This window comes from Miniopterus natalensis, chromosome 21 (genome assembly GCF_054644295.1).
Source record: "Miniopterus natalensis isolate mMinNat1 chromosome 21, mMinNat1.hap1, whole genome shotgun sequence".
Lineage (NCBI taxonomy): Eukaryota > Metazoa > Chordata > Mammalia > Chiroptera > Miniopteridae > Miniopterus > Miniopterus natalensis.
Window position 1 is genome coordinate 16504547 of NC_142101.1, and position 14855 is coordinate 16519401.

The 14855-nt window shown below is 43.0% G+C and overlaps 1 protein-coding gene across 1 annotated transcript in view; it reads left to right on the top strand.

Annotated features, from left to right (window-relative positions):
- Positions 1-14855, top strand: part of USH2A (usherin) — a 301382-nt gene that overhangs the window by 185484 nt on the left and 101043 nt on the right. Inside the window, exon 37 of the mRNA XM_087829032.1 lies at positions 1090-1269. Coding sequence (XP_087685158.1) covers positions 1090-1269 — 180 coding nt within the window. The remainder of the gene's footprint in view (positions 1-1089; positions 1270-14855) is intronic.

The window sequence follows — 14855 nt, forward strand, 5'->3', positions numbered from 1 at the left end:
CATTTATTCCCTTTGGGGAAGATTAAAGGTAAATATAATGTACGATTTGGCAAAGAAAGGCTATTTTTAGTAAATATTACTGTTCTTAATGGTTTGTGTGTGTGTGTTTTAAGAGTAATTATAACTAAATTTTACTAAAATTAAGCAATATTTTGAAAAATTTGCCTAGTAAACTTTTCAGGAAAGCGTCTAACATAGAAAGTGAAATAAATGTCACAATACACTTTTTGGACTGGGCCCTGTTCTAATTTTAAGTCTAATTTCTAACTGTTTGTGACCTTGAACGTAACGCAGCTACATGGAAGAGAGAAAACATGTTGTCAGGCAACAGGATGCTGTTGTGTCTTTGACACGCGGAGATTTGGAAATGGGTTTGCAGGAGCTTTGGAAGGGTGGAGGTGGTGGGACCTGGGGAGGGTCCGTGGAAAGTGATTCTTTCACACAGCCAGGCAGCCTCTGCATTTTCCCAGAGAGCTAAGACATCGATCTTCAAATCAAGGTGGACACCTATGACTTCCCAGCCCCAGTGGCTTTTCAGGATATTCTGACTAGTTCTGACTTAATCGGGCATTAGATAAAAAGCAGTCAACTCACCTCTCAAGCACACTGAGCAGAAATTACCAACCAATGATAAAGAAAATTTACGACAAATACATTTGACTACACTATTTCTACCCAGAACCATTCTGTTTGGTGGGAAAGAGTGTGATTTCCTCCCAGTCTGCAACTCACAGAAAATTCAAGTATTTGAGAAACCCTGTAAATAATTCACCAAATGATTAATTTATATGTCAGCACGGTATTTTGACTTATGTGCATGATACCTGTGACGTGGTTTATACTATCTTAGAATGTCAGCCCCGTTATTGTAATCCCTGTGATGAGTGAATTGGAAAACATACTGTTATCCCAGGTAACATTTTGTTACCAGGATAGTGAAATGAAAGAAGTCACGTGTGGTGCCTCCTATGGCCGGGCTGGTGCAGTTATATTTAGTGCTGGGATTCAGGAGCCCGAGAAAAGGTTAGATGATAGCAGGAGGGAATCCTTCAATATGTACTAATTTTAATACATTTCTTTTTTATTCAGCAGGTAATAACTACACTCTTCTGAATGGCACCCATGTCGTGTACCATGGCGAAGAGACCCATGTCTGGGTGCCTGTCGATGGGCTGGTCCCTTTCACTAACTACACTGTACATGTGGATGCTTCCCATCCCCGAGGCAGCCTCACAAGTGACCCCACCACCATTGCAATGCCACCAGGGGGTGAGTCTGTGAGCCCCGCTGGCTCTCGAGGTTTATCTCGGTCTACTGATCACCTCGTTTACCGCTAGAATTCGCTTTCTTTTAGAACTTAGGCCTCGCTCATACTACTGGTCGGTTTGGTTGTTTTTGTTTTGTTTTATTGAGACCCTGGTATTAATATTATTTTATCGTTTCGTTGAGACTGCTTTCCCCTGACTCCACGTGTGTAGGTGTGTGTAGGTATATACACACACACACACACACACACACACGCACATTTCTCGCTTTCTTCGTGTTAAAAAGGTTACAACATGCTTTTTTGGTTGAGACTTCATTTAAGATTCAAAATTTATATTTTTTAATTGGAGCTTTAATTTTCTAACACGAGTGGTTCTTGTCCCTGGTTTTTTGAAGAACGAATCTAGTTGTATATCCAAACCTTTTCCATTCGGCACAAACGCACGGTGTGTAGGTAATAAGGTAGGAAAACTGTACTCACACCCTCGAAAAACACCTTTAGGTTCCACGTCTTAATGATTAGCGTTCAATATTGTCACTTGCATGCGTGTGAAATGTGATACCATCTGGATGTTTTTATTTTAACTGTTTTTATAAAAAAAGGACCTAACTTAGAGTTATTTTGGTGCACAGTGAATTCCACTGTTTTAACTATTCCTGCGACTTAATGACTCGCAAGGGAAATCCTTCTTACGCTCACATGTAGAGCCCTTGGATAGGAAGCGTGTCCCAGGGGAGTAAGAGTGTGACTTTGAGTTGGCTGTTCAGGATTGCATGTCCTGTGAAAATACCAAAGGAAAGGACCTCAGGCCACCCAGCATCTGTCTTGCCGCCCGGCTCTGGGAACCGATGTGTTCTGGGCAGAGGGAGAGCGTCACTGTCTTGTTAACAGGACTCTGCGGGGCTGGAGACCCCTCCCGTCGCGGTGAGTGTAAAAGCCAGCCGGGCCTCGCCGCTGCAGGACGGTGGGGTCACCGGGAAGCCGTGCGGAGCCCCTAGGAGCGATGCATCGCCCCCCTGCTGTAGCGTAGAAGTTGCCTCCCTTTTATGACACGATGGACTTGATGGATGGACGTCCCCCCGAGCCCTGGAAAGCACGTTGTTTAAGGAAAATGCAGGAGAGAGATGGGGCTGATCGGCTCAGATAGGCCCGGAGCCCATAATAAAAATGGAATTGGCGTTCGATAGGTGATTAAGAATTGAGACCAAATTAAAAAAAAAAAGGAACCTTGGGTATTTATATCTTCCGTTTCCAACTCTAACCCAGCGTGCTGGAAAGGACAGAAAGTTGTGATGACTCCGTAGGACACAAGAATACCCTTTGTTCACAGTTCGGCATTGGAGGGTAGTTAGTGCTGCAATGGAGATTTTTTTACAGTTACGTAGTAACATCTTCTTAACAGGGTAGGTGGAATATTTAATGAGTTCTATCTTCATTTTATGACATCTACACAGATTTAGGTAGTTTGTCATTTACATCCATTTAGGTCGCATTTATAAAATAGGGCTAACTTAATGAATTGTTTATAGTTTTGAGAATTATGGTCTAATATTTATATGCGTGTACATGTGTATATATGTGTGTGTAGTCCCAAAAAATGTATACACACTTTAACAGCTGACAGCTCAATTTTGAAAATAAAGTGTATTTTAATAAACACTGCCTTTATAATTATTCAAAGTGTGTGTATACCTTTTTGGGGGATAGTATATATGTACACACACACGCACATAAATACAGAATTCAGTTAAACGTAGCAGGCTCCTCTTGCTGACTCCGTGCACACTGTGTGACTATATCTGTCTGGGTTAGTAGAAGAGCTAATATGAACCCAGGAAGACACTGAAATACTGTCCAGGGTGGCATAGAAGTGAGCTGCTGAGGCTTAGCTCACCTCTGCCCTGTGGGTGCCCTGGGCACAATGCAGCGCCTACCTTACATCTCAGAAATCCAGAATTTCAGAGGTGGCCCTTCACCAAGAAAGGAAGCAAAGTATCTTCAAAGACAGGGATGTGCTCAAGTTTATGGCTGCCATTAGGATGTACTTTTTTTTTCCCCCATTATTAGATTGTTGTTGATTACAATTAGGGAACTTATAGCTCTGGAATTATCTTTTTTATGACCTTGTGGCAGTTTAAAGGTGACACCTCATTGATTAAATAGGTTTTAGTTCATGCTTCCTTCTACTTAATGACCTGAAAACATATTATCCTGATTTACACATAAGATCATGCTGAAAAGCATGTGGCATTCACGGGAATATGTGTGTTTAAGTAGAATTAAATTAGTACTGAGAGTTATTAAAGAAATCTTCCGTGCCTTTGTCCAGCGAACTGTGCTTCATCCCAAAATGAATCATAAATGAACCGAAAGGCACAGAAGCGAGCTAGCTTATGGGCAGAGAAGGCTCTATGTGCTATTTATTTTTCATTACTTTCGGGCTGTTATCGTTATTAGCATTTCCTTGATTTCAGTATTAGGTCTCTTATGGTGATGCTGAATTCCTACTGTCTTCCTATGTTGGATTATGCGAGAGTCGTAACGATAATACTCTTAACTACGTTTTCTACTCAGTACAGTTTAAAACATAATAGTAGAAGGTATCTTCAGGACCCGGACCAACCCCGACCCCTGGTCGGTGTGTGATGGACAGTCAGGGAGTGAATGAATAAATAAATCGGTGGCAATAGCTCAATTTCCAGTTTTAGATTGGAAGATTGTCATCGCTCAGGCCTGCCCAGGCCTCGGTCGCTCCCTGAGCGACCTTGTATTTATCAGGCTGTGGAAAACGTGACCAGCTCTGGGAACCGTTGTCCAGTGGGGGACTGCTGTCGCCATCAGATGTTAGGGGACAGGGCTGTAAGGAGGGCAGGTGGGGGTGTTGAAGGTGAGAAATGCTCTCAGATGGCACCAACTGATCTCTCCATGAGTCCTTCCCGACAGCGGATGAACAGACCTTGGTTTATACAGGAATTTAGAAAAGGGGAGATAAAGGGTCATGGTCCAAAACATTTTACCCTGGTCTGTCACCTCTGTTACAAAACATCTTAATTGATAATAGCTTTCGGTATTTTTCTAATGAGAAATATGCTTAATGTGCTGGTTTTTATATACCAGTTGTACCTCAAGAAAGCCAGAGTTTTTGTTTTTTTTAAAAGCTGATGTCCCACAATATCTAATTTCAAAGCCTAGTTGATTCCATCAGATCTTGCTGTGTCGTTGCTGTTGTTGTTTAATAAAACTGATTTTATAGAAAAAATGAAACTAACTTTGACCTCCTGGAAAAAAAAAGAGAAATGTGATTAAACAATATGATAAACACAAGTTATTTTAAAGATGGAAATTAAGGCAAGTAAAATCAGGAAACTAATCGCTCAGTACCCATGTAGCGGCAAATCTCAAATAGCACACACTTTTTTATTTTAAAAATTCATTTGAAGTGTTATTTGGTCAACTGGAGGAGTCGTTTTCGTTCCAGTTATATGGTATATCCTTCCCTACATCTGTGTACTCAGGTTTTCGTGTTTCTAAAATAACTGTGTTTTTAGATTGTTTGGAAGAACATTATGTTCCCATTTAGCAGTAAGATCCTCTTAGAAAGGAAGGATACACTTAACCGGAGCTCTCGGGGAGCATTATCGCACAGGTTCAAGAGTTCCAGGGAAAGAATGAAAAAAATAAAAACGGAATCCAAATGTTAATCCATAAATATGAAACTTTCCTGTGACCTCGACCCCCTCCGGGTCCGGAGTTACTAATGGGGTTAGGATTTCAAGCCTTAATGGGGGCCCGGCGCATTAGTGTTTGGTATGCGCGGAATTCAGCGTTCAGCCTAATAAGTGGTTGACATTGGTGATGTCCCTTAATTTGCTTAAATCTAATTGGCTCTTTTATCAGTCAAACCTGTATGGATTGGCAATTGATCAGAAAGGGTCGGCCATGACTCCGCATGTCGTTAAGCGATGGAGCCCCCCGTTCAGGTCCCGGGTGCATCACAAAAAGCAAACAGAGAACAAATGAGCTCAGAGGGGGAAGGCAAAGGGGCTTCGAAGTTTTGCAGGATCTTCAAGTTCAGAACAAAGGCATTACAGGGCATATAAATTTTAAACACGCTGAGTGTTGCCTCCAGACCTGAACTTCTTTTTTTCTCCAGCCGAACCGAGATCTTGTCTGGAACTGTCTTTGTTACATCAAAGAACCACTCAGAAAGCTGAGCGAGACAGAAGCTGCATAAAAGGGCATAGTTTAAAATGATTAGTGACAAACCCCATACCGATGAGCTGGAAACTGATTTTCTATGAAAGTTTTCTATTTTTTTTTTCCCCCCCAAAAGGAATCATTTTATCCTATTTCTCTTTTTTTTCTGACCTGCTTTCCAGTAACAGGGAAAGGAACCCGGAGCCTCCTTAGTTGGTGAACTTAATCCAGGTTTCTGTGACACTGAATAATTTGTCATTTATAGCTTCCAATGGATGGCAATTACTGAAATCCACAAACTTGGGAAAAATACTAAGCTTGGGAACGTGTTTCTTTCTCAAAAGTGTGTGATTGGGAAATACAAAATAGGGAAAGGCAAGATGCCTTTCCCTATTTTGCGAGTGGTTAGTTTGGGAATTTGCTTTCGTTTGTCTCTCCCTGACCGCCCTCCCCAGCTAAAACACTGATGGAAAACTCGTGAAATCCATTTGGGATTCACGCGCAGGCACATTGTAAAAGGGTAGACCCTGGGGTCCTACAAACCTGGTTTCGATGCCATTGCTTTCCCTCACTGACTAATTATGGGAAATCCACAAATAGAGCTGAGCCTCAGTGTGTTCCTCCATAAAATAGGCCTGATGATCATTCCTGCCTGATCCAGGATTAAACAGCACAGTCAGGCTCAGGTGCTCAGCGCAGTCTCTCTCTTGGTCAACATTTGGTGTCTGTTGGTGCCTTTATTCTGTTTTTCTACTAAGACTCTTGTATGGCCCCTTGTGAGGTTGTGATTTATAATAAGAAACGCATGCCGGATCCTGATCTCCGTTTCTGACACGGAGCTCCTTGGGATTTTCTAAGCGCTGAGATCCGGACGGTGGCTTTCAGCTTAACCGGGTGGTTTTTGGAAGGCACCTGAGGATGGGGGCCGGTCGCAGCAGAACCAGCCAGGTGATTAGTAGGTCAGAGCTTTGAGTCCCGCCCTTGCGACCTTCTGGGAGGGGAAAGGAGCTTGTGATCAAGTTCAGTCGCCAGTGGCCAATGATCGATCAATCGTGCCTATGTATGAAGCCTCCATATAAGCCCTTTCTTAGACCTAAGCGATGGGGACAGTGGTAGCCCTGTGGACCAGCCATGGGGAGGACTGGTATCATTTTACAACAGGGCCTCGAAGAGAATTAGGAGCAGTTAGGAGCTCAAAAAGCAGGGATAGACCTCAAATTTAAAAGTATGTAAGAATTACAAATACAAACTCCATTCTGTCTTGTGTTTTTCTCAGTCACTTATACTGAGAGCCTTTTAAAATCTATTTTTTACAATGTCATGATGCTATTTTTTTTTGTTTTATGAAATTAATAGTTCTCCAAACTGTAAAAGTTTGCCTGCATTGTGCAGATATAGATCCCATCAGCGTGTGTTTTCCGCCTGTCAGCCTCTCTGAATCCACCCTGATTTATTTGCAAGATAGAAGTTGCATCGCCCATGTGCAAGTGGCCACAAGGTATCTTAAAAATGAGAAGAGTGCAAAGGAATGGAAATTACAGACAATAAGCTGTAGGTTGGAGATTGAAATAGGCACATAATAGGCTAAGATGGTGCAATGCCTGATTCTGAGGGTGGAAGGCAAGATGAACTTAACTGCCCTGTAGAATGTAAAAGACGCAATTAAGACACAGGACAGCGAGGACTACAATTCCTTGAAGCAACGTTCTGGCACATAAACAGATGGTTCGCTCCACCTTCCGTATATCAAAAGCTCCACAATTTATCTCGCATCCAGTTCATACGAATCTTTAGATAGTTGTGCATCATGTTTTACTCATGTTATTTTCCCCCTGGAAAAAATCAACCTGTTTGAAGTAATAAGGTAGATGGATTCAGTGAGTGGAAAGCTTTTAAGTTCTTAATAAAATAGTGTAAATTTGAAAGCACACACCAGGCCATGTAGCGTATAACCCACGCTTTTCTCCCAAGTCTGTTACGGGAATAGAACTAACGTGTTTATAACTATGACCCTTTATGAAAAATCTTTCCTTCGCTTCCTTACAATGGGTCGTTTACCCTGCTCTGCGTGTGTGTCAAATCACATTGCATAAGCCAAAGAGAAAGATAAGTGCCTAGTTTATAATTTGTGCAATTTCCCTCACCCCTCAAATTCACCATCTTGACAATGAGCTTCCTGTTTCTAAAAACACTTTAGAGAGGGGGTAACTTCTGAGCCCTGGAGAAGACGGAGGGAACTTTGAAGTGTGTTCACCGTGAAGTGTGCTCAAGCCTCCAGCAAAGGGCCGCCCGCCCCCCACATGTGCTCTCTCTCATGTGTTTTCCATAGAAATACACGTGCACACACACACACACACACACACACAATTAAGGAGCATCTCTAGAGCATCCTGGGGCAGGAGAGGGAGATGCCCCCCAATTTTTTTTTAAGTCACATTCTTCCTACTTTATCAGGGGAGAGGGTTGGAGAGTACTATCCCTTTAAGCTCCATTGATATTTGAAAATTCCTATAAGTACAATCCCCCTTTCTGTTTTTTTTATCTTGGAAGAAAGGTTTATCTAGAACTTTAAGGTTAAAACAAATTCACGTCTCGCTGGCTGGCTCCGCAGTTTGAAAGCAACTGGAAGTTTTATTTGAATTCTTACTGTGCCCTAAAGAAATGTTTGCTTTGTTTTTAAAAAATATTCTTTTCTTTGCCCTTATTACCATAGACTCAATGCCCAACTTGCATAAGTTCTATGAGCATTTTCCTGTCTGTATAAAGTTTTGTAAAAGTGAGAAAAATTCTTAATATATCTCGGGCACTTAAAGTTCATATTTTAAAATCTGTTTTCATTAGGGACTTAGAGAAAATTCTTGTATCTCTATAAAGAGTTAGAGATCACCCAGAGTCAGAGGGTTCTAGAGACCTGTAAAAACTGGATGAAGAATAGATGTGACAACTCTGTGTGTGTGTGTGTGTGTGTGTGTGTGTGTGTGTGTGTGTAAGTTACTCTGGATTCCCATCCTCAATCTACTGGACCAGAAATTCAAAGGGAGGGGCCTAGTGACCTATAATTTATTAGATGCCACCAGGTTATCTGGATGCACACCCAAGTTTGAAAACCACTCAACTAGGTCACCTTTCTTTTTAAATATTTTTATTGATTTTTTAGACAGGACGGGAGAGGGAGAGAGAGAAACATCGATGGGAAAGCGTAACATCCATCGGCTGCCTCTTGCACACCCGCTACTGGGGACTGAGCCCACAGCCCAGGCATGTGCCCTGATTGGGAATCGAACTGGCAGCCCCCAAGGACACAGGACGATTCCCAATGAACTGAGCCACACCGGCCAGGGCTCAACTAGGTCATCTTTAAACGCCTTCAAAGAAAAGTCATCGTACGATCCTGTGCGTGCCACACTTAGAATTGAGGTGCAGAATTACTGAGAGAAAAACAGGTGAGCCAGGGCCCCACACTCCGCTTGTCTTTGACGGTCAAAGCTCCATATCCAGGGTCAGAGTCCTTCCCGACGTAAGAGAACCAGTGTGTCCCCAGTCTCCCTGAGCGGGACGGAAGGTCATACCCAGCTCACCTGTCGCAGGGCTGGAGTCCCACCTGTGGCTCCAGAAAGCAGCAGGCGTGAGGTTTTCTGCACCGAGGGACGCTCACCGGCCCTACTGCAGGGACGCTGTCAGCTAGATTTCCTCCGCTCTTCGGTTCCTTCGTGGAACATCTGTCATCAGGACTCCACGTCACTAAAACCAGAGTCTCCTTCCTCTGGGGAGACCCTTTAATGAGAGTCTTGTGCCTACACCTCCTCCGAGGGGGTTTTGAAATGTGTCTCCTCCAGGCAGTTACATCTTTATTGGATCCCACGGGGTGCTGGCTCTTTGGCCTCACACTTGGGATCTTTCCTTCTACGAGTTCACAGATTCCTCCAGAAAGTCAGCTGACAGTGCTCGTTGCCTGGAGAACCATTCAGACCGTGTACGTGTTGATTTGATGATTAGAGAGCCACACCTCGTTTTATGGCCCATTGGGCTCCAGGCCACCCCCCGCAATGAAGTGGGTGTCGCGGTAAAGCGAGTCATACTCATTTTTGCTGGTGGAGGGTCCTGCCTTTGGTTTGTAAAAAAAAAAACCACACACAATATTTGTGAAGCTCAGTCAACCAGTGGCCGTCCAAGGAGGCCAGTGTGTTCAACCAGAAAGGAGCTTCTTCGTAGCTGCATAACCAGCCTCGGGGGGTGTCCGTCGGGGAAAGGACAGGCCTGTGCACGCCGAGAGGGGCTGGGCTGTAAACAGGGCTCGACCCTTTGTTTAAAGAATATAAAGCGAGATACGTAATAAGCACAAATCTCACGTATGCTCACGGTTCAGGCTGAAACTTAAACCAGCGCCCACACATCTGAATTTTTATTCGCCCTGATGACTGTAACCACCGCCTTCTCAAGGTAAATGTAAGGAAACAGCAGGCTGGTGGGGGTGAGTTAAATATAAGGGGGGCTAATTGAGGATCAGAACTGCTCTCTGGGAGCTCTTGTGGTAGGAAAGGCGTCCGCGTCCCTCTGTCTCCCGCGTCTGGCTCTCTGTCTTGGAAACACCCCTCCCCACCCTTTCCTCTCATTTTCTTTCGTCATCTTGATGTTTAATTTAACACCAAGGTCTTTGAGCAGCACCGCCGGGGCCTGTCCCTGGGAGTTCTGGCATCGAGGAGATCGAAACGTACACGTTTGGTTTTTTTCTCATTTATCAAAGACAGGCAAGAATCTAAGCTGACAGTTTATATCAAATGAATTATGAACTGTGTACTTTGTACCTAAGGGAACAGCAAGTAAATTAGGGTTTGGGATTAAAAAAAAAAAAAAAAAAGAGAGGAGAGACAAAAATAGGTTTTAATAAAACGTACGGTAATTTCTGTGACTCTGACTGCGGCCAAACGCAGGCTTGTCTTAGAACCCGGTGACTGGAGGCTGGCGACACTGAAATCTGTACGACTTCAATAGATTCGGGGCATTTTCCCAGAAAGGATGAGACCTGGATTTTTCTCACATAACCCAGCTTTCTGACCAGCGAAACCTTCTTGATAACGTAAAGGGAACTTTGACCTTTTTGGTCAATCCTTCCTTTCTTAGGAAAAAAATATCTATCACGCTTTCAAATTCTTCCTGCCAAACTATGAGGTTAGAAGTTGCTTGAGGGGGAAAAATAGTATTCGGGATTAAAATGATATGTGTGAAATTGGCTCGTTCTAGATGTCTTCTGTTTATCGGTGACACCTGCACACACACATACAGTCGCACTCGCACATAAGCCACTGAAACTGCAGTGATTTAAGAACATGGACTCCAAAATCAACCAGATTGGCTTCATAGGGCTTAGGAGGAGGTGTTTAATTTCTCCTAGTTTGGGAGCTGTGGCAAGGAATATTAGTAACTACCGCAAAAGAATTGAGTATGGTACATGCATGCAAAGAACAGAAGGCATTGCTGGAAGCATAGTAATTGTGTGTATATATATATATGTATATATATACACACACACATACACACACATAGTGTGTATATATTGATTTCAGAGAGAGGGGGAGAAAGAGAGAGAAACATCAATGATGAGAGAGTCATTGATGAGCCTCCTGCACGCCCCCGACTGGGGATCAAGCCCACAACCCAGGCATGTGCCCTGACCGGGAATCGATCCGTGACCTCCTGGATCTCAGGTCAATGCTCAACCTCAGCCAGGCCGGCTGGGCTACTGATTTCTTAAGCATTTGAATTAAACTTTTAAGGTGAAGAAGGAGTCTTTTCAGTACACCCAATAATCATTTCTGAAATTAACTGAAGAGTCTTAGAAATTGGGGGTGATCCATGCTCTCTTCTTCTAGGCAAAGCTATGTTTCGATTACTATGCTATTTTTTTCCAAAGAAGGCATTCTAATGTGTGCTACATACCAATTAAAGAAGGGTTGATAATATTCACACATTTGTTTTCCTACTTCTGAATTCCCCCAGGTTCATGAACCTAAACCTAACAAAATTCCTCGGTATTAACCTCACATACTTCCTGATACCAGTGCTAAACTGGGTAACAATTTCGAGGCTAAATTACCATGAACAAATTACCCGCTAATATTCCGATTACAGGTTTTCTTCACATAAGCTTAATTACATCATTGTTAATTATTACTGTGGTCAAATGCGCATCTTTTTTGTTTTAATTCTCAGATTCCGATTCTAACTCTACTACTCATGAGCCAAAATCAGTTCTTGGAAGTCATTCAGCGTTTTTTTTTTATTTAGTGCCGATGGCCACTGCTTTACCCTCTCTAACAGAGAATGTAAAACTAATGGCCTATGGAGGTAAGGGATGCCCTGCGGATAAACCTGAGTGTTTTAAGGCTAAGATCTTCTAGTTATATGTTGAGTAATTAATCAACTTGAGGATTAGATCCAGTCCCATTCCTGAGATGACTTTTATAACCAATCCCCCCTGAAGTTTCCTCAGTTGTCCAAAGATCACTAAATCACTTGGCTCCTGATCCTGTCCCAGAACAGTAAAGTCAGTAAGACAGAGTCCAATTCTAAAACACGGTAGTTTATCTTCACCGCTTTATTTAAACTATTGTTCCTGTTAAACACATCCAGCAAAGGAGTATTTAGTGCCCTCGTTCTAAAGAAAGCGGCTTTGACCGAGCTTGAATTTCCCCATTGTTAGAACCGCGTATTAACCTTGCCAACCATATCTATTTTTAATTTCACAACGGTGAAAATTCTTCAGAGAATCGTTTTAAATGAAGCGAATGAACAATATTGTAACTAAAAACGGGGTGGACTTAATCCACTAATATTTGGGTTGTATATATTTTAAATTATTTTTCCAATTGAAGATACATTCTTACACAAAGGGCTCAAGTAATCAGATTCGAAAGGAAAAAGGAATTTAATCTGTGCTGCCTAGAAACTAATTTGGATGGAAACGGCGGTATTCAAAATAATAGGAAGAGTAAGAAATTCTCTTAGGAATACTAAGAGGAATTCAGATGTCAAGAGCAAAGGCTCAGATAGAGCATCTAAATCGAGGAAATCTGTAAGGAAAGGAGAATAAAGTTTGATTGGTGGTTGGAGGCTTAACAAGAAAAAAAAATCTTCTAGGCATTATGACCACCAACTTCAGGGCCTCTAATTAGCCTGACAAAGTGACAGTGCCGTATTCTAGTTAAACCAATAATGTATCCGATGAAATTCAAAATTCCTATTATTTTCTGAGTGCCAGGAGTGCCATCATTCAGAGCTGTGGATGTTTCTAAATTAACAGAGGCCGTCGTCAGTCTGGCTGTTGTTTCCTGGTCAACAAATGCACCGAAACTGTGTTGCAGGGTCAGTTTAAGCAGGGACGATGCCTCGGCCATGTGGATGCTAATGCGAAGTGGGATCTCCCATTCCTCCAAATGGTCAGGAGCAATTAGTATTCCGAGGTGTCCCTCTGTTCCGGCGCCCTTGGCCCACCTCTGACACCTGCTCCTAAATCACTCCTATTACACCCCGGAGCCGGGATACCCTGGCTTCTTTTCTGTTCTAATTAGGACTTTCTTAGTGAGCACGGGGCAGTGTTTCATTTCATGAAGAACAGTTGCTGCAGCCAGGTGAGGCCTGCCAGTTGGATTTCAGATCTTTGACAAATATTTGCACCAATTCCGATGGACATAGCCTCACACCAGTCCAACGCTGGTGAGATTTTAGGGTTTCCCTCAGAAACGTAGACCCAAAGGAGTCAGGGAAAGACCAAAGACAAATGTTGTAACATCCGCAGGTTTTGTTCAGTAACACAAATCAGTCTCTTGCTAACGTGAAGACCCATTTGTTTTGATATCATGAATTTCTGTGGCCGTTGAGTAAATCCTGAGAACTGCCAAATTCCACTGGCAGTGCTACCTGAGACGCTTTGGGGGCAACAAGGAGACAGAGACCCTGCTGTGACAAAGAAATGAGACCAGGAAAGTGCTATTTACAAATATGACTTGGACAGAAAATGAATCCAACCTTTCCCGCAACTAATATACTTAATATCATCAATGATTTGCTTTTGTGTTTATTTACTATAATGTTTCTTTTCTATCCTAAATCACCCCCTGTAACATGCTGTTTTGTGGCGTAGAACTAAAGTCACCGCCTTTGAATTTCCACAATCCCAGTTTAAATTCTCACTCCACCGGCAACCAGTTTTGAGATTTGAAATAAAACGTGGAACCCCTCCGAGCCTCAGATTCGTTATCTATATTACAGAAAGCTAACACTGCCATTCTGTAGTGTATTTCTGAGAATTAGGAATAATTATGTTAAAAGAGCCTGGCCTGTAGTGCAGTTTCCAAAAGTGAGCTGTTCCGGGAGACTGTTTTGCGAACGTGAAATCTATTTTAACCGACTTGTCACCATTGAATTCTGCTCCATTTTATACATCCTTGTGCTCAAGGTTGACTGTCCATTTGTTAGCACATCTGCATATTCCCCATAATTAATATCTTTTTTAATGACATATGGTTTAGTGACTGGAAATGGAGCCTCGCCTTCTGTTTTCAATTTGTTTATGACTCAACGACTCAATATGTGCGTCTGAACTCTAATGTTCCACCCTGGAAACTGGAATTTAAAATCCTTGCTCGTATGTCGATGTTTCAGAAAATGAGAGGGAAATGTGTGATCTGAGGATTTTGAATATGTGCCAGGCTCTCCGGGCAGGATGGGGGGAGAGAAAAGGTCATGGCTTCTCTTATGTTAGGTGAGCAGGGAGCCCTGCCTGGGGATGCCAACGGCCTCATCTTGGAAGTGAGAGTAGTTTGGGCTGCTCTGGGCTCAGATTCCAAGCAAAGCCAGGAGCCAAGCATGGGTGACGGGTGTCCCAGGCGCTGGAATTAGGCTGAAGACATGACCGCCCCAGATGAACTAACTGTGTCCCCTGGCTGGGCCTCTTCAAGGCCTGTTCCTCTGAAAGTCAGAGTCCAGGGCACCAGTGGACATGAGTCCTGACTTCTGAACCCCCTGAAGCACTCACACCTCTCCCGTGCTGTGCACACATTCTGCGTTTGCTTATCTGAGTCAGGTCTCATCTCTCTATTAAATATCAGCTAGATCAGCCCATCCCTTTTCTATCTATTTCTGCCCTCTCCCCACCCCCAGCAAAACAACCTTGTGCAGAGTGACATTCAGTATCTTTACAATAGATTTAAATTTCATACAAACTATTAGGGATCTCTTGGGTACCTTAATGCAATATTTTATTCCAGTAGTTTGAAATGCGCACGCAAAACATACACTGCAGTGGGAGCAGGTTGGGGCTGTCTATGGGAAATAGGTGCTACAAGAATCCCATCGAATTTATCCTGGCCCATAAACTTAACTCTTCCGGCCA